Raw genomic sequence first — 20,729 nt, forward strand, 5'->3', positions numbered from 1 at the left:
ACTGTCCCTCTCCCTGCACACGTACTGACTCCCAGCTCATGCTCACTCGCTGTCCCGCTCCCTGCACATGTACTGACGCCCAGCTCACACTTACTTTGGCATCAGCTTCTGATTTAGGCTTTCCCTGTGAGTTGGGTCCATGTCTCCTTCATACACCACTGAGCATAACTCACTCAGAAATGGCTCCAAGATGAGCTTTGTTTTCTTATTTTGCCTGCCAGCTTTTAGACTGAAAGATAATAATGGGGGGTGAATGACAGACTCTAGAGCTAGACTGCATGGTTTAATTCATCTTTGCCTTGTGATCTTGAACGAGTGACTTAACCTCTCTGTTTCTGATTCTTCTTCTGAATAAGGGTTATAACACTGCTTACTTTGTAGGTTTGTTATGAATATTTAGTAGTAATAATACATATGTATTGTATTGTTATGTGTTATGAGATGTATTCTTATGTATTATACAGAGTATACAAGTATTCACTGTATACACAGCACTGCAGTCACTTTCTCCACCCAGCCCTCCTTAACACTGGTGGTTCCTTGGGGTGGGTGGCTGGTACAGACCAGGCTGGATCTTGGAATGTGTTTCACAAGAGGAGGAAAGAAGGCATGCCATACCATTTCTGAAGAACAAAAAAGAGCTAAGATGGCGCTCCTAGTACACAATACCTCTCACCCCTGCCAGTTGCCTGGTTCCCTGCTTATGTTTGTGGACTGGACCCCTGAAGGCTAATTAGAACCTTCTCTCATCGCCTCCTCCACCTAGTTCCTTGTTTCAGGTGTGTGCACGTGGATGCACACACACACATATGTTGGAGGAACGGCATTTGCAGGAGTTCATCTTATGTTTGATTGGAAGTTCGTCTTATGTAATTTATCAAGTGAACATTTAGAGAATAGTATTTCTGTAAATGGCTGCTTTTGAAAAAAATTTACTTAAGTACTTACACAAAAGAAGTAGGCTGGACTTAAGTATACTTCCCTGTTACCTACTATTTAAATATTGTTCATTGAAAGCTTTTGGAATTTTTGTTGTTATCTAAAATATCAAACATTTTTATGTATCACTGTAGGTACCAAGTATTAATCTTTACACTATTGAATTAACACATGGGGAATTTAAATGGCAAGTTAAGAGGAAATTCAAGCACTTTCAAGAATTTCACAGAGAGCTGCTCAAGTACAAGGCCTTTATCCGCATCCCTATTCCCACTAGAAGGTAACCACTTTGGAATGAATTATGCCAGTATACAAGTTAGATGGACAGTGTATTTTGGCTGGGTGTGGTGGCTTACACCTGTAATCTCACCACTTTGGGATGCTGAGGTGGGAAAATCACCTGGGGCCATGACTGTGAGACTAGCCTGGGTAACATAGCAAGACCTCCTCTCTGCAAAAAATTTAAACATTAAGCTGGATGTGGTGGCAGGTGGTGGTAGGTGGTTGTCCTCGCTACTTGGGAGGCTGTGACAGAAGGATTGCTTGAGCCCGAGTTTAAAGCTGCAGTGAGCTATGGTCACACCACTGCCCTCCAGCCTGGGCAACAGAGCAAGACCCCATCTCTAACAGAAATAAATAAAAAGTGTATTTAATTCACAGTATAGGCTAACTAGTCTATTGTTGGTAGATATTTTCACTTAAATAGTCTCTTAAAAATATGCCATCTCATGAAAGACACACTAAAGTCATAGTCAAAGACTAATTTAATAAGTATTTGCATTCTGGGTGTTTGTGTTTTAGACACACATTTAGGAGACAAAATGTCCGAGAGGAGCCTCGAGAGATGCCCAGTTTGCCCCGTTCGTCTGAAAACATGATGAGAGAAGAACAATTCCTTGGCAGAAGAGTAAGTTGCTTCACTATTCTATTGTTTTGAACCTAATTTTGCAGTGCTGTAGAAACATAGCATCTGCCCAGGGTGAAGTAGGTGTGGCTGCAACTCCTCCCGTCCACTCATCCATCACCCAGGCTGGCTTAGCTTTTCTGGAACTAGTTAGGCATTTCCTTCTTTCCCCAAGCCATACAGTGGCTGCATTTTCTCAGAAGAGGAAGAGTGTTCTTGATTAGGACTTAACATACGAAGAAGCTGTTCTTCCTGCTAGAACGTCCTTGGGCTTGTTGTGAGGCAAAGATTGACTCGTTGTGGGTTTTGAGATCTACTATTTAAAATAATATATTTCCATATATGAGCTTCTGTGTTTGGAATAGCTCATCTTAAATATATGTAAAATCACATTCCTAAACTATAGATGGAGTGGTCAGGGTCTGAGAAGAGTACGGCAGAGTACAGACAGGCACATACTCCTAGACAGAAAACTCCAGAGGAGGCGCGCTTCCGCCTGCCTTGCTTCCGAGATGGGCACTGGGGAGTGTGGGTGATTAACTTTTTTCTTTTTCTTTTTTTTTTTTTACTAGAAAATGAACAAGTGTTTGTTAATTTGCCAGTTCTGTTTTGTAATCTGAAACGTTTATGTTCCAGAGGGAATGTTGGATTTCTCCTTCGTAGTTGTCATCTTGTTTAAAATCTGTCTTTGTAGGTGTCTGGGCCAAATATTTTCCAAGATCCCTAGACATATAAAAATAGATACTTGGCTCACGCCTGTAATCCCAGCACTTTGGGAGGCCGAGGCGGGGGGATCCCAAGGTCAAGAGATCGAGACCCTCTTGGACAACATAGTGAAACCCCGTCTCTACTAAAAATACAAAAATCAGTTGGGCGTGGTGGCGACAGCCTGTAGTCCCAGCTACTCAGGAGGCTGAGGCAGGAGAATTGCTTGAACCCGGGAGGCGGAGGTTGCAGTGAGCCGAGATCGCGCCATTGCACTCCAGCCTGGATAACAAGAGCGAAACTCCATCTCAAAAAGAAAAGAAAAAGAAAAAAAATAGATAGTTTTGGTTTACTGTATGCACATGTATGAGTTCAACTGAAAGTGATGCTTAGTGATTCAACAAAACCATGCTGGATTTTATATCATGGTCAATGTGATTGACATATGCTGCTCCAGCGCCCCAAGCCTATATCCCTCTACTCTTCATCTCCCCCCACATATAGTTTAGCATATTTAAAATCAGTACACTCTACTAGAAAGTCTTTAACCTTTCCCTGCTTTTTTTTTTCCTGAAAAGCTGTTTAAAAATTGTAGTGTATCTTTCATAATAGTCCAGTGTTAGAATTGAAAAAATGTAAATTTTTGGTAATATCAACAAATGCTTTAAAAAAACTTACTCTGAGCAAGTCCTGCTATATAATAACTATGGAGGATTAAAAGAATATATAGCTCAGGGCTTGTCAGCAGTTTATAGAAGACCTAAGCATATGGAAAGTTTAAATAGCAACGAGATATTTAAATAATCGTTCAAAAGAATTATGGAAATAACACTTTGATGCTATTCAGGATTCCTTGCCCCATGATTATATTAATAAATAATTGAATAACTTGTAGAAGATGAAAATGATGATCTCATCATTGTCACTACTGCTTAATTTTTTAAAATAAGTATGACCATGTTAACACGTATCTAAAATATTTGCATTACAGAAACAACTGGAAGATTACTTGACAAAGATACTAAAAATGCCCATGTATAAAAACTATCATGCCACAGTAAGTACTAGTCAGTGATTTAAGTTTGAAGTAATTTTCACTGTAGTAAATTGTCAGCTAAATTTTGGATCATTTTATTAACACAAGTGATTATATCCACATTTACATTCATCCTTGAGTTAACATAGATTAAGTGAATACAAAGTTGATTGGACAGTAAGGATCCAGTTTACAATGGTGTCATGCTATTTAAAAAACGTTGAATAGAACTTAATATGTCTTTAACAATAGATTTAAATGAACTTGAAATGCTGCGGTAAGCTAGATTATCTGGAAATCAACCTTCTTCCCTTCTCAGGTTTCCAGGAAAGTGCCAAAAACATGTTTAGCTCCAAAGAATAAATGTTGAGTAGGAAGTGATGAAAACAGTTGAGGGGCATTGAATGCCCAAGGATTTTGTGGTGCGTAGGGGGATGCCATCTGATTGGCTTGTGATGCCTGTTAAAGGCCTGTCTTTTCACGTGAAAGTGAGAAGCATGGGAAAAGCTAGGAAAGAAAAAACCCTTGAGGAATCCAAGTAAAGAGAGAAGAGGTGATGGTGCTTAGATGCAGCCACAGAGAGTAAGCTTGGGGTGTGCAGCTGGCAAGCAGGGTGGGAGTAGGATTTCTAGTGTCAGCAAACAATGAACTCTGTGCGGTTAAAGGTGGGGTGTTTTAAAGGTTTAGCCTTCAATTATCCAGAGGTCTGGATAACTGAGAATGCCCTGGTTTATTATATGTATGTATACATTTGTATGAATTATATGGTGATGGGGGTTGTATGCATCTATATTATATATGTGCAGAACTCAAGAGTTGGTGCAATTGTGATCTGGCCGCTAGTTGAGAGAATGGCATCACATGAACACATAAACAGAAAGAGGAAAGACCCTAGTATATTTTGGAGAAGATGCAAGAGCGCTTGGCTCTGTAAGTTTCTCATGACAGGAGCTGCCTTCCTGCTGCCTTGCAGAACACAGCCTGCAGTCTGGTCCAACTATACATCCAGCCGGTCCCCTTTACACACAGCTGACCTGAGTCTAGGTGGTCACTACTTACCTCCTGCAGCAGTTTGCACTGGGGCGTTCGATGGACTTGAAGGAGGTTCAAGTCCTGGAGAGCTTAAAAAACCTGGAGAAGGATTTTCTCAGGAAGACAGGAATTTGCGTTCTACCAGAGATCTCAAGAGAAGGATGATGGGAGGCGGGGATTTCTTTTCCTCCAGGACTCAGGAACTTGTATTCTTGAAATATCATAATGAATAAGGATACTACCACTATTGTTATTAAAAATGATATCTCCTGTTGTATTGTCTGAAATCAGGCATGCTATTTTCTTTAATAGACAATGATTTAAATGTGTATTGGTATTCCTATGCAATAATTTTCCATTTCTTTTACTTTTCTGCCTGCCTGTGACTTTACTTTTACTATTTCTTTTGGCTTTATCCGTTCTTGGTGAGTTCATTCTTCTATTTTCATGTACTTTTCTACATCTGGGATTCGACTATTGACTGAAGAATGTTTACATTTATAAAATGTTCATTTTAATTACTTTTCCAGTCATAAAAATATTTTCAAAGTTAAGACATATTGTATTTAGAAATTCCAGAGTGACTTATAAACATTTCCTTTTGAAGGGAAGCCTCCTTAGCAACTGACTGAACAGATTCTCCCTCTCATTTTTGACGGTTACTGAGATTATTCTCTCCAAAGCTGAATTGTTCAATATGATTCAAGCATAGGATACAATTTCATTACATTAATTCTCTAACATTCTTTTTCTTTAAATGTAGTCTGGCCTAAAGACCAGATCTGTAGGCCTCTGCCTCATTTGTGAAATGAGATTGGAATCCACGTTTTTTCTCCAATAATTGTGAGAAATACTAAAAAGTGTCTGTTAAAAAAATGCTTTACCATCTGTAAAAAGCATATTAAAAGTTATTTTAACATGCACATAATAAATTTATACTTTTGTAATAAAACAAATCTATTTTAAGTTAATTCAGGTCCTTAGGCAGATGGAATCACGGATCATAGGTCAAGGGACTGAATAGGATATGATATAGGGCCATCCTCATCTGTATTTGGAGCAAGTGTGTTTAACAAATAGCTCAGGTGATTCTTATCATCAGGAGTTTGAGAACTAAACTAAAATGCTGTGATCAGCTTAGAAATGTCTTGGTAAGGTTACACCACTTTACAAAGTGGACATAGGGCTGGGTGCGGTGGCTCACGCCTACAATCCCAGCATTTTGGGAGGCTGAGGCGGGCAGATCGCCTGAGGTCAGGAGTTGAAGACCAACCTGGAAAACATGGTGAAACTCTCTGCTAAAAATACAAAAATTAGGCCGGATGTGGTGGCTCATGCCTGTAATCCCAGCACTTTGGGAGGCTGGTGTGGGCGGGTCACGAGGTCAAGACATCGAGACCATGCTGGCCAACATGGTGAAACCCCATCTCTGCTAAAAATACAAAAATTAGCAGGGTGTGGTGGCATGCACCAGTAGTCCAGCTACTCAGGAGGCTGAGTGAGGCAGAAGAATTGCTTGAACCTGGGAGGCAGGGGTTGCAGTGAGCCAAGATCGTACCACTGCACTCCAGCCTGAAGACAAAACAAGACTCTGTCTCAAAAAAAAAAAAAAAAAATTACAAAAATTAGCCCCGTGCGCTGGTAGGTACCTGTAATCTTAGCTACTTGGGAGGCTGAGACAGAAGAATTGCTTGAACCTGGGAGATGGAGGTTGCAGTGAGCTACAATTGTGCCACTGCACTCCAGCCTGAGCCACAGAGCAAGACTCTGTCTCAATAAAAAAAATGGAGATAGATTTATTATAAAGGTATTTGTATAATAGGATTTTCCTCAAAGGAATTTGGTTTCAGGTTCAAAGCACTGACTTTATTTTTCTTAAATGGCCTTTGAAATTAGACATGGGCAGTTCTTTTCTCTCACTTTTGTATAGTCATTGGTTGGGTTTGTGCTCAGAACTTTGCTCTGTGAAGACTTCCTCTGCTTTTAATTCTTTTTTTTTTCCTTCTTGTGGTTCTGCAAAACAGAGCTTCTCCTCGTGTTTTAGTGTAGTCATCATCGGGCAGTTAATTGGTGATTTGTTCAGTTTTCTTTGCTCATTTGTAAAATGGGGACAAACGTATTTCCCCTTTTCTCTAAGCATAAATACATTAAAAAATAGCAATATCTGAGTTGTGTAATGACATAACAAAAAAATCTAAACTGGAATTCCTTTTGTATTCTGAAATTGCATTAGTGCTGGCTGTAGTAGAGAACTCACTAGCAAGGCATTTTAATTAGTAACTGGAAAATCCTTATCTTACAGGGAATTAAAATAAGAGGAATAAGGAGCAATAAATGTACCTTTTTCATACTTGAGATTAAAATCTAGAAATGGAACAAACTGCACAGGTTCCAAGAGAAGGGCCCTAAGCTGTTAGGATCATATCTCTACCTTGAAGTAAATCATTTAACTCATGTGACTCAGATTCCTTATCCCCAAGAAGGTAATTAGTTTGAAATCTTGAATAAAACATCCCACAGATCAATAATACTGCGTTCACCTCTCCCTTGTTTTGTAGAATGAACTTGAACTTGAGGGGAGGAGTAGGTAAAGAATATACATGCACACAGTGTTTTTATTCCAACAGGGAAAAGCTGTACTATTTGAACAGCTGCGTCTTCAAATTAAGGGAAGTGTTTTCTTTCTTATGATTGAGTCTTTGCGTTGAGAAGAACTTTAGGCTTTTGTCCACCCTCCTAGTTTCCTTCATAGATTAGGGTACCAGAGTCTACAAGGACATTGCCCAGCTCAATGCTTTTACCTTCCTTATATCTGATAATTTTTCACCTGGCCATTTGCTTGAGTTTTTGCTACCTGGGAAATAAAAGGAGCCTCTGAAAGTCACCCATGTCTTACAATACAAAATGAGTGGAAGCGGCAGTGTATACGTGATTGTCAAGTAATTTTCAGGTTTTTTTGTTAATCATAGGTTTGTTGCTTGTCTTTTGGCATGGAAATATTTTTGCTTCTCTGTTTCTCTAATTTTTTACATATCCAATTGGTAGATCATGTTGGAATTTTTTAATTGAGATCACTTTCCATCTAGTGTCAAGAACATTATTTCATTGCGCATTTTACAAATTTCTTTGCCAAAAATGAAGACAAAAAGGGATTGATTATATGTTACTCAAAAGATCAATGGAATAAGTCTTGTGAAATATTGTTAGGCTAAATTGATCTTTAGATTCTTACTCCTGAGAGTCCCCTGCGCAAATGGAGGGTGGAATTCTTATCACTGAAGATGTACTAAGAAGTTTGGAGAACATCATCTTCGTTAAACTTCAATTTTTATTAGTTAGGTTTGCCTCTCAGTTGACCTTGACATATTTACTTTCAATTTGATAACTCTGTATTAGAAAAATGTTTATTTCCGAGTGTGTTTTTTTCTGTATAATAGGGCAGGTTCCTTCTTGAAATCTCTCCAGTCAAACTTTACTAAGCTGTTAGGATAAACTAAATTTCATATTATTAATGTGTAACTTTTAATTTTCTACATTATTAATGTGTGCTTTTCTACTGAGATGAGTCTTTACACTTAGCAATTTTATTATGATATTCCAAAAGTTATGATTTCTGAATGATTTCAGAGAATATTTCTGTTGTCAACTATGTGATAATAACAGCTATATAAATAAGAAAATATCCCGGCGTAAGATGAGTGGGTCCCTTGATTTTTCTTCTCATTTCCTATCCTTCCCGTAGGCTGTTCTGTGACTTTGCATAAGTTAGTTATGCCCCTGTAGTAGAGTATATTCTTCAAATGTAAGTTGGGGCTGGCATTATTTGTCTCTCTCTAGAGATAAAAGGAAAAGTCAGGATTTTGAAATATTGTGGATTTTCTGACTGACAATCTGTGTGTCATTTCTAATAACCCATGGGTAGCTACATTTTCTAATTAAGCGTTTTCACAAACCAGATAAAAATGCATGATACTGAGTGAACTACTTGTTTATATGACACAAAATTTAAAGACCTTGAGGGTTTTTTTGTTTGGTTTGTTTTTTCCTTTTTTTTTTTTTTTGAGACAGTGTCCCTCTGTCACCCAGGCTGGCGTGCAGGGGTGCAGTCTCCACTCACTGCAGCTTCTGCCTCTGGGGTTCAAGTGATTCTCCCGCCTCAGCCTCCTGAGTAGCAGGGATTACAGGCATGCACCACTCCGCCTGGCTATTTTTTTGCATTTTTAGTAGAGACGGGGTTTTGCCATGTTGGCCGGTCTGCTCTTGAACTCTTAATCTCAAGTGATCTACCCATATCGGCCTTCCAAAACGCTGGGAGTACAGGTGTGAGCCACCATGCCTGGCTGAGATCTTGACTTTTTAAATTCTCAATTTAAAAAATGCTATATGAAGATGTGTTTGACTTAGGATTTTTAAAAGATATTTAAGTCCTTTTGAATTGTAAAGACCCATTTTCTGAAAATAACCCTAAGAAAAGAGAAAAATGCATGCATTTAAATGAACCTTGTAAGGATAGACAGCTTTGAGATATTTGTAATTTTATTTTTTACAAGAGTAGTGTTAGATGTATCTAGTCACATATAAACTTTCATGGAAAACTTTTGTTGTGTTTTGTTAATCCCATTTACAAACCTAGACCAAATCTCCCTGCATCCGTGATGTCATATCAACTAGGAAGTGGTCACCACTCTATACCTCAGTAACTACTTTCACATGTATCTAGTGTGGTTCACCTTATAGAACTTTGTTGAGGTGAGTGTTTTCCATGTTTGCTCTCTTGTCTGCTTTCTAATGCTGGGAGAGTATCTTTTTAGTCTTTGTTTTTCTATCAAAGTTGTTATTGACATAGTCTAAGGATCTGAACTTATTGTTGGTCACTTTTTAAAGAAATCTACAAATCTGCATATGCTAAACACTACATAATGTTGATTTGGTTTTTCCCCCCTCTATGCCTCCACATTTACATCTAGCTCTTACCTACCTAGAATATGCAAGGAACTCAATTTGAGTAAGATAAATGTTGAATGACTTTTTGCTTTTGCAGCTTAGTTTTGAGGACGCTGACTTTGGTCTCACTTCACAGTGAGTTAATCATACTGAGTTAATCCTTTCCTGACTATGTGATCTTGGACAACTTACTTGACTTCTCTAAAACAGAGGCCGGCAAACTAGGGCTGGTGGACCAAATCCAGCCTATTGCGTATGCCTGTTTTTGTATGTTCTGTGAACTAAGAATTGTTTTTATATTTTTAAGTGGTTGAAAAAAATCAAAAGAAGAATACTATTTTGTGACACATAAAAATTAGATTATCTTGGTATTTTATATCCATAAATAAGGTTTTATTGGAACACAGCCACAGTTATTCATTTATGTATGTGCCTATAGCTATTTCCATACTACAGCAGCAGAGCTAAGTAGTTGCAAAAGGGAATATATGCCTACAAAGCCCCAAACATTTAATGTCTGGCTGTTTGCAGAACATTTTTGCTTACCCCTACTATAAACCTCAGCTTCCTCTTCTGTACAATGGGAAAAATAGCACCTGCTTCAAAGTGGTTTGAGATAATGCATGAAAAATGGTTAGTATGATACCAACACATAGTTAGCACTCAGGAAATATAACTGCAGTTGTTGTTATAATATTTGCAGTTTTCAACCTTCTAATACAGTGAAGGTGGGCCTAAAATTCTCTTCAACTCATTAAAAATAATTCTTTTAGTTATGCCTGATATTGAAAGCCCTTTTCACTCTCTTTTCGGCCTACATTGCTGTTTAATTTTTCTTTCTTTTCCTTCATCTTACTCACTGTAGCCCAACTGTACATCCTATGACCTTCTTGGAACTTCTGTTCTAGCTCCCCATTCATCTCTCATTTCTATGTGCCCAAAAATGCAGTCCATCTTCCAGATCCTTCACAGATATCACTCCCTTCTCACATTCTTGTATCGTCTGTGTGTACACTGTGCTGCACAATCCCCATCCCATACAACAAAAACAAACATAAAAGAATATTGGGAATAAACTCTCTCTCTCTCTCTCTCTCTCTCTCTCTCTCCCCCCAAGCTTCTTGATTATTTTATCTCTACATCTTAGGGCACACATCACTCTCCTGAGATTTAGAAGGTCGAGTAGGGTGCGTCTTAATAATTTATATGCTTCTAATCTGCACTCTTTCAGGGCAATGCCATTATTATTGATCTGTATAGCCTGTGGAGTGCATCAAACAGTATTTACACACAGCTATACCTAATACATGTTTTGTAATGCATACATTTGAATTTCTTTGCTTGCTGAAGATAGATTTTTTTTTTGCCTCTTTTCAGACAGAGTTTCTTGATATAAGCCAGCTGTCTTTCATCCACGATTTGGGACCAAAGGGCATGTAAGTTCCAATGAACGTTGAAAGAGAAGTATGGAAAGTTGATATGCATTAACACTTAACGTAGCAGCATGCCGTGGTGATGGAGTCCTTCTGGCTTTACTGCAAGCTTCTCTTCTTGCCAGCAGAGTTAGAGCAACTGATGGAATCTATTCATACGAGTCAGAACATCTCCTGTGATAAACAATGGTAGCAACTGCTCCACTGTCTTTGCCACGTGCTTACAGCACAGATTATTTCTAACCCAACAGTGGAAGTGTTCAATACCTATAGCAAGTATGATGTGTAGAAGAATACAGTAAAAATCAAATATATAAGATCTCCTTTTGTAATCCCTCATAAAGTTAAATGTTTACTACTCATTTTGATGATTATTTTAAAATAATGCTATGTAAAATATATGTTGTATAACCAGATGGAAATTTATGATAATTTTCCTTCATAGTATTAGAGCTTGGAAACATAAAGAGCTTAACTTTCAAGTTCCAGTTAAGAGCATTGTCAGTAGTTGTTTCAAAAAAATTTTTTTGTTTAGCTTTTGTTATTGCTTTTTCTTGTCATATTTTTCAAAATTAAGATATTACTGTTTTCACAACTAGTAGCTAGTTCTGCTTCCTTTGGCATGGCTCAACTAGCTCAACTAGTCTTCTAGAGCTATGAATGCAGAGACACAGAGATGGCCTGCCATCTGTGCGTGAGACGCACCATGGTCTCAACAGCAGTGGAACCATCCCTGTGCAGGCATGTGGAAATGCATGGGGTCTCTTTTAGCTTGTCACAGTGTCACAATGTTGAGGAGGGAACACTCAATATTTAGAGCCAGGAGACAGGATGCTTAAGGTCCTGTGTAGTGCACAACAGAATCACACCACCCCAAATACTGAAGGGGCTGTATCTCACGACTGTGTTTCAACGTTAGACTCTAGAGTACCCAGCCTAACAATGAGAGCACTGAGCTAGTTGAGAACGAGGAGGAGAGAGCAGGGAGGAAAGTCATGTGAGAATGAGATGGATAATTTAGTCCCATGTTGGGAGGCTGTAAACGCTAAGTGAGAGTGTCAAATTTGAAGGGGATGGGTTAATTTTATGTCTCTTTCAGAGAAGGTATGATAATGAAAAGATCCGGAGGACACAGAATACCAGGTTTGAATTGCTGTGGCCAGGGAAGAGCCTGCTACCGATGGTCAAAAAGGTAGGAAGTAGTGAGTTTTGTGTGCTAGTTTGTTTTAATACACTGGGTATTTGGGCTAGTTTTACATACCAGTTTTAAGTTATAAATCCTTAAAAGCCATGGCAGAGCAAACTTTTAATTATATTTTAAAATCCAAGTTCCAGCATTCATTTAAATATTCTACCCAAAGCTGATCTTGTAGGCAAAGCATACAAATTATATACATAAAAACCCAAGGACACAGAACCCAATTGGGTTGCCAGAATTGGTCAGCCAAAAAAGATGTACAAATGGCCAATAAGTATATGAAAAGATGCTCAACATTACTAGTCATTAGGAAAATGTCAGTCAAATCCACAATGAGATACCATTTCACACCCGTGAGGATGGCAATAATCAAAGAGATGGACAAAAACAAATGGTGCTGAGGATGTAGAGAAAGTAGAATATTTTCTGTAGAGAAACTTCAGATATTGCTAATGGAAATGTAAAATGCTGCAGCCACTTTGGAAAACACTCTGGCAGCTCTTTAAACTGTTGAACGTAGAGTTACCACATGTCCCAGCAATACCAGGGATTCACCCAGGAGAATTGAAAAACGTATGTCTATACTAAAACTTTTTCATAGCAGTATTATTGATAATAGCATTACAAGTGGAAACAACTCAACTGTTCATCAATTGATGAATGGATAAACAAAATGTGGTATTCCCATACAGTGGAATATTAACCAGCCATAGAAGGAATAAATCACATCAAGTTAAAAAGCTTCTGCACAGCAAAGGAAACAGTCAACAAAGTGAAGAGATAAACCACAGAATGGGAGAAAATACTCACAAACTATCCATCTGACAAGGGATTAATAACCAGAATATATAAGGAGCTCGACTAACTCCATAGGAAAAAAAATGTAATAATTTGATTTAAAAATGGGCAAAAGATCTGAATATACATTTCTTGAAAGAAGACATACAAATGGCAAACTGGTATATGAAAATGTGTTCAACATCACTGATCATCAGAGAAATGCAAATGAAAACTACAATGAGATGTTGTCTCACGCCAATTAAAATGGCTTTTATCTAAAAGACAGGCAATAACAAATGCTGGTGAGGATGTGGAGAAAACAAAGTCCTCATACACTGTTGATGGGAACGTAAATTAGTACAATGACTATGGAGAACAGTTTGGAAGTTTCTCAAAAAACTCAAAACTGAGTTACCATATGATCTAGCAAATCCACTTCTATATTTGCTAGATCATATGGTAACTCAATTTTGGTTAGATATCCAAAAGAAGGAAATCAGTATGTCAAAGAGATATCTGCACGTCCATCTTTATTGCAGCACTAGTCAAGATTTGGAAGCAACAGATGAATGGATAAAGAAAATATGGTACATATACACGATGGAGTACTCTCCAGCCATAGAAAAGAATGAGATCCTGTCATTTGCAACAACATGGTTGGATCTAGAGGTCATTATGTTAAGTGAAATAAGCGAGGCACAGAAAGACAGTCTTAGCATGTTCTCAGTTACTTGTGGAAGTTAAAAATTAAAACAGTTGAACTCATGGAGATTTTTCAGAGTCTGGGAAAGGCAGTCTGGGGTGGGTAGTGGAGATGGTTAATGGATACAAACAAACAGGATAATTAGGATCTAGTATTTCACAGCACAGCAGATGACTGTAGTCAATCATAATTTAATTGTACATTTTAAAATAACTAAAAGAGTGTAATTGAATTGTTGGTAGCATAAAGGATAATGCATGAGGTGATGGATACCCCATTTATTCTGATGTGATTATTACACATTGTATGCTTGTATCAAAATATCTCATATACCCCATAAACATGTAAGCCTATTATGTACCCACGAAAATTAAAAATAAATTTTTTTTAAAAGAAAGGAATGAAGACTACTGATGGTCATGGAGTTTCTTTATGGGTGATGGAAATATTCTGAAATTAGATGGTAGTGATGGTTGCACAACTTTGTGAATATGCTAAAAACCATTGCATTGTGTACTTTTAAAAGGCAAGTTTTTTGATATGTGAATTATATCTGAATTCAAATTAAAAAATTAAATGAAAAAGGATATGAAGTTCTGAGACATGCTACAATCTGGATGAACCTTGAAAACATGATAAATGAAAAAAATCTAGATACAAAAAGGCACATATTATATGATTCCTATTTATGTGAATGTTCAGAATAGACACATCTGTAGAGACAGAAGTAGATAAACCGTTTCCAGGGAATGGGGAGGAAGTTGCTTTCTACTAATTTGATACTGATATGGGGCTTGTTTTTGGGACAATGAAAATATTTTGGAATTAGATAGTGGTGCTGGTTATGCAACTGTGTGAATATGCTAAAAATAAAATTGAGCTATATATTAAAAATAACAAGTAAAATTGTGCAGACTTCAGGAATGATAATTTTGGACTTATATTTGTGAAAAATATTTATCATGGTAAGTGTAATTTAGACAGACAACTTTTTTTTATATCTTTTTTTGTTTTGTTTTTTTTTGAGACAGAGTCTCACTCTGTCACCAGGTGCCAGGCAGGAGTGCAGTGGTGTGACCTTGGCTCACTGCAACCTCTGCCTACCGGGTTCAAGCAATTCTCCTGCCTCAGCCTCCGGAGTAGCTGGGACTACAGGCGTGCACCACCACGCCCAGCTAATTTTTTTGTATTTTTAGTGGAGACAGGGTTTCACCATGTTGGCCAGGATGGTCTCAATCTCTTGATCTCGTGATCTGCCTGCCTCGGCCTCCCAAAGTCTTACTAACTAAAAACTCCTTGTGGATATAAAACAATATCATATGATTCTTGTCTGTATCCCCCAAGTTTTGCACATAATAGGCAATAACTGTTTGTTGTAATAGCAATGTACTGGAATTTTGAAAAACTAGTAAAACACTTAAAAATCAGTTATAAATATTTTATATCTATATATAATATTTCCCCCAATTTGAAAATGATAAATGTATTTATGTGTAAATGTTGCATTGAGCTATGTGTATATTTAAAATATATAAAACTAATACTGGCATCTGCCTTTGAACATATTGATTTAAGATATACTACCAATGAAAAATACCGTTAAGTTGGGCCTTTACTTTCTGGGCTTTGAAAGGACAGAAGAAATTATAAGGCTGAGGTGGGCGGATCACCTGAGGTCAGGAGTTCAAGACCAACCTGCCAACATGGTGAAACCCTGTCTCTAAAAAAAAAAAAACAAAACAATTAGCTGGGTGTGGCGGCACATGCCTGTAATTCCAGCTACTTGGGAGGCTGAGGCAGGAGAATCGCTGGAACCCTGGAGGCGGAGGATGCAGTGAGCTGAGATCCTGCCATTGCACTTCAGTTTGGGCAACAAGAGTGAAACTCTATTTCAAAAAAAAAAAGAAAAGAAAAGAAATTACAATGAAAAAAATCAGAAGATTAAAGCTAAGAACACTGGAAATTTTTGCTACAGAAAATAATTTTACTAAAATAAGAAGGAAAATAATATACTAGAAAAAGTATTTGCTTTCAAATATACTTCTCTAACTTCTAGAAACTTGGGGATTCCTCTGATCACTCCTCCCTAGTCATTTACTTTGCCCAAATCAGCTGCTACATGCCAACCACAGTTTTCAGACTATAACCTTAAGCGCTCGTGGTTCTTTGACCAGAGACTCTCTAGGGTGTCAGAACCCACCTGTGTGCACAGCAGACTAGGAAGTATCAACAGCTGCCCGGAGCAGCCATCAGCCAAGAACTGATCGGAGTCCAGCCTCCTCCCTCTGCCTCAGCTGGGACGATTCTGCAGTATTTTCTACACTCTCCCAAAACTCCCCAGCTGGCTTACAGCACAGTTGCCCACAATAAAATGCATGAAGATACACTCTCTGTGGCTTCCTTCCTTGCTCTTTCTTTCTGTCCTTCCCTAATGGTGCTTCCTGGCGCCGCGTCCTTAACAAACTCCTTTATATACATACGTCTTTATCTCGTAGTTTACTTCTGGGACAACCTGACAGAAGGCATCTAATGAAGGAATGGAAGCCATGGTCTGGTTTATTCAGTCATTTATCGAGTGCCTAATGTATGTCAGATTGCGGCATACTATTGTTTAAACAGTAGCCAACAAGATGACGTCTCTGCCCTCATGGAGTTCTATTAGAGGGGAAATGCAGGCACTAAGCCAGCAGCTAATGTAAGTTACATAAATTCAGGTAGCGATGAGAGCTTTAAAGTGGAAAAATGGTTTGTGAGGGATTTGGAGATCGGAGAGAGTGACTTTAGCTCTGGGAGTCAAGGAAAGGCTCCTTGAAAAACTGACTTTTGGATTTAATACTTATGAGAAGTAGCAGCTAGGAAAAATGAGGGAAAGACTTTGTTACTTAAAAGAAATATGCCCCCTCTTTTTAAACTTACATTAAGTCATAAGTCAACCAGGACAATCTAAAAAGATACAGTCCTCCCTGGAATGAAATGTATGCTCACTGCAAATTGTTTAAATTTTTCTGTGAAGATTAGAGCCCTGGTTCCATATTAATAATACATATTTCCTGAGTCACATTTTTGGGATTTAAAGTACCAGAAATCATCTATAAATGATAAAGTATAGTTGGCAAAATTAGTTTAGAAAGTTTCTCACAGTTGAAGACTTTTTTTTTTTTTTTTAGACAGGATCTCACTTTGTCACCAAGGCTGGAGTGCAGTGGGTATGATCTTGGCTCACTGCAGCCTCCACCTCCTGAGCTCAAGCAATCCTCCCACCTCAGCCCCCCACGTGACAGGGATACAGGTGCGCACCACCACACCTGGCTAATTTTTGTATGTTTTGTAAAGATGGGGTTTTGCCATGTTGCCCAGGCTGGTCTCGAACTCCTAAGCTCAAGCGATCTGCCCACCTTGGCCTTCCAAAGTGCTGGGATTACAGATGGGAGCCACAGCACCTGGCCAAGAAGACTATTTTATTAATGTCTAAATGAGACTTACTTTTAAAGGTGACACTACTTCATAACTTTTTTCATTTGTACCCATAAAAATACACTCTTATCACTTTTTAATTTATTCTATGTTGACAAATTGAAGGAAGGCAAACAAGGAAATTAAACTTTCAATCAGGTCTCATAATGACCTTATCTCAGAGTTGAGTTTAAAAACAAAGACAAACAGAGAAGATGTTTTACATTTCCTACAATGTAAAACATCTGCTTAAACAGCACATTTATTGAGCAACTTCTGTGCACCTGGTAGTAAGGTAAGTTTCTTATTTCAAATAACGTGTTAAGAAAAAGAGATGTATAGATATTAAGAAATAAATTTAGCATTTATTAGGTGGTACAAAAGTAATTGTGGTTTTTGCCATTACTTTTGATTTCTTAGCACTTTCTTAGTGTTTAGTGAACTATGAGCTGTACCAATAATTAAAATTTTTAGACAGTGATAGTGTCTAAATAGTTTTATTTACCCCCTGGAATCCATTCATGCAACCGTTCTTTAGGGGAGATGGTGGCCTTGCCTGAAGGCTTGCTCTGGGCTGCTAGAAGATAATTCTAGGCATTGGGCAGATAGTGGTAGACATGACAGCCATATTCCCTGTTCCCAGGAATCTTATGCTGTACTGTAGGAGACAGACTATAAACAAGCAGACAAATACTTCCAGATGTACTGCAAAGAAGCTAAAGCAGGGCAACGTGACGCAGTAGAGGGTTGAGGCAGGGATGGTGAAGAATAGCTTTTTTTGAATCCTGCAGCCTGTAGAGGGATTTTTAAGGACAGGTTTGATTGACAAGAAGAGACCATCCATGGGAATGTCTGCAAGAACCAGTTTTTAGGCAGAGGGAGAGCAACGATAGAGCCCAAAGAAGACTGGCCAGTCTAAAGAAATTAGAGACAACAGTAGGAGATGAGGCTGAGAAGGGGAGAGCTGGCTCAGTGGGCTTCTCTGCATTTTAATGCTATGACAAGTAGTAACACAGGCAGGAGGTGTCTTTTTAAAACAGATCATAATCTCACATGGTTTAGAACAAGATTAGTTATAATAGTTCACATGTATTGGGGCCAGGCACCGTGCTAAGCATGTTCACGAGTCATTTCAGTTATTCCTTCATGAATACTTAGGAACAAGATGTCGTTGTTAGGTCCTCATGTTGTATGTTTGATGTTATCCTCATGTTGCAGATTTTGACATCATGTTCAGTCACTGAAGTTTGCACAAGCAGTGAGTAGCAGGTGGAATTGGAGCCCTTGGAGGCTGACTTCAGGACAGGCACCTGATCCCTGTGCAGATGGTGCTGACTCCTATCCTAGAAGTCTGGTTGATCAAGCCTTTCTTGATGTATACATTCCTGAGAAAGAAAAAAAATCTTGTTGAGGAGTGTTGCATCTATGTTAATAAAGGATATTGGCCTGAAGTCTTCTCTTTTTGTTGTGTCTCTGCCAGGTTTTGGTGTCAGGATGATGCTGGCCAGTAGAATGAGTTGGGTAGGAGTTCATCCTTCTCAGTTGTTTGGAATAGTTTCAGGAGGAATGGTACTAGCTCTTCTTTGTACATCTGGTAGAGTTTGGCTGTGAATCTGCCTGGTCCTCGGCTTTTTGTTTTTGTTTTTGTATTTTGGTTTGTAGGCTATTTTTTACTGATTCTAATTCAGAGCTGATTATTGGTCCACTCAAGGATTCAGTTTCTTCCTGGTTCAGTCTTGAGGGGATGTATGTGTCCAAGAATTTATCTGTTTCTTGTAGATTTTCTGGTTTCTGTGCATAAAGTTGTTCATAGTAGTCTCTGACAGTTATTTGTATTTCTGTGGGATCAATGGTAATGTCCTCTTTGTCATTTCCAATTGTGTTTATTTGGATCTTCTCTCTTTTCTTCTTTATTATTCTGTTTTTGGTCTATCTTATTAATTTTTTGAAAGAACCAACTCTTGGATTTGTTGATCCTTTGTATGATTTTTCATGTCTCAATCTCCTTCAAACCACAATCCAACAACATATCAAAAAGCTAAACCACCGTAATCAAGTAGGCTTCATCCCTGGGATTCAAAGTTGGTTCAACATATGCAAATTAAATGTGATTCATCACATAAATAGAACTAAAGATAAAAACGACATGATAATCTCAATAGATGCAGGAAAGGCTTTTGATAAAATTCAACATCCCTCCATTTTAACAACCCTGAACAAACTACGCATTGAAGGAACATACTGCAAAATAATAAGAGCCATCTATGACAGACCCGCAGCCAACATCATAGTGAATGGACAAGAGCTGGAAGCGTTCCCTTGAAAACTGGCCCAAGACAAGGATGCCCTCTGTCACCACTTGTATTTAACACAGTATTGGAAGTCCTGGCCAGAGCAATGAGGCAAGAGGAAGAAATAAAAGGTATTCACATAGGAAAAGAAGAAGTCAAACTATTCTTGTTTGCAGATGACATGATTCTATATCTGGAAAACTCCATAGTCTTTGCCCAAAAGCTCCTTGAGCTGATAAACAACTTCAGCAATGTTTCAGGATACAAAGTCAATGTACAGAAATCACTAGCATTCCTATACACCAACAACAATCAAGCCAATTGTGAATGAGATTGCTTTCCATACAAACTAGGAAGGCAACCCCATTCACAATTGCCACAAAAAGAAAAAAATACCTAGGAATAAAGCTAACCAGGGAGGTGAAAGATCTCTATAATGAGAATTACAAAACACTGCTCAAAGAAATCAGAAGTGACACAAACAAATTGAAAAATATTCCATGTTCATGGATAGGAAGAAACAATATTATTAAAATGGCCATACTGCCCAAAGTGATCTACAGATTCAATGCTATTCCTCTCAAACTACCAATAACATTCTTCACAAAACTAGGAAAACTATTTTAAAATTCATATGGAACCAACAAAGAGTCTGAATAGCCAAGGCAATGCTAAGCATAAAGAACAAAGCTGGAAGCATCACATTACCTGACCTCAAACTATTCTACAAAAAATACAAAATACAGTATGGTACTGGTATGAAAACAGACACATATGCCAGTGAAACAGAATAGAGAGTCCAGAAATAATACTGCACACCTACAACCATCTGATTTTCAGTGAAACTGACAATAACAAGCAGTGGGAAAAGGACTTCCTATTTCATAAATGGTGCTGGGATAACTGGCTAGCCATATGCAGAAGATTGAAACTGGACCCCTTCCATAGACACTTATATTAGAAACTTTAATGTGAAACCCAAAACTATAAAAACCATGGAAGACAACCTAGGAAATACCATTCTGGACATAAGGACTGGCAAAGATTTCATGATGAAGACACCACAAGTAATTTCAACAAAAGCAAAAATTGACAAACAGGACCTAATTAAACTAAAGAGCTTCTGCACAGCAAAAGAAACTATCAACAGAGTAGACAGACAACCTACAGAATGGGAGAAAATATTTGCAAACTATGCTTCTGACAAAGGTCTAATAGCCAGTATCTATAAGGAATTTAAACAAATTTACAAGCAAAAAACAAACAATTCTACTAAAAATTGGGCAAAGGACATGAACAAACATTTTTCTA

The 20,729-nt window shown here is 38.1% G+C and overlaps 1 protein-coding gene across 2 annotated transcripts in view; it reads left to right on the forward strand.

The window, feature by feature from the left end:
- Positions 1-20,729, forward strand: part of PLD1 (phospholipase D1) — a 165,356-nt gene that overhangs the window by 38,508 nt on the left and 106,119 nt on the right. For both annotated transcript variants that reach the window (XM_032258298.1, XM_032258299.1), the window contains exons 4-8: positions 1,074-1,219; positions 1,741-1,846; positions 3,540-3,605; positions 10,938-10,996; positions 12,093-12,185. In XM_032258298.1, coding sequence (XP_032114189.1) covers positions 1,074-1,219; positions 1,741-1,846; positions 3,540-3,605; positions 10,938-10,996; positions 12,093-12,185 — 470 coding nt within the window. The remainder of the gene's footprint in view (positions 1-1,073; positions 1,220-1,740; positions 1,847-3,539; positions 3,606-10,937; positions 10,997-12,092; positions 12,186-20,729) is intronic.

This window comes from Sapajus apella, unplaced genomic scaffold (assembly GCF_009761245.1).
Source record: "Sapajus apella isolate SASKATOON/1434 unplaced genomic scaffold, GSC_monkey_1.0 scaffold101, whole genome shotgun sequence".
Taxonomy (NCBI): Eukaryota; Metazoa; Chordata; class Mammalia; order Primates; family Cebidae; genus Sapajus; species Sapajus apella.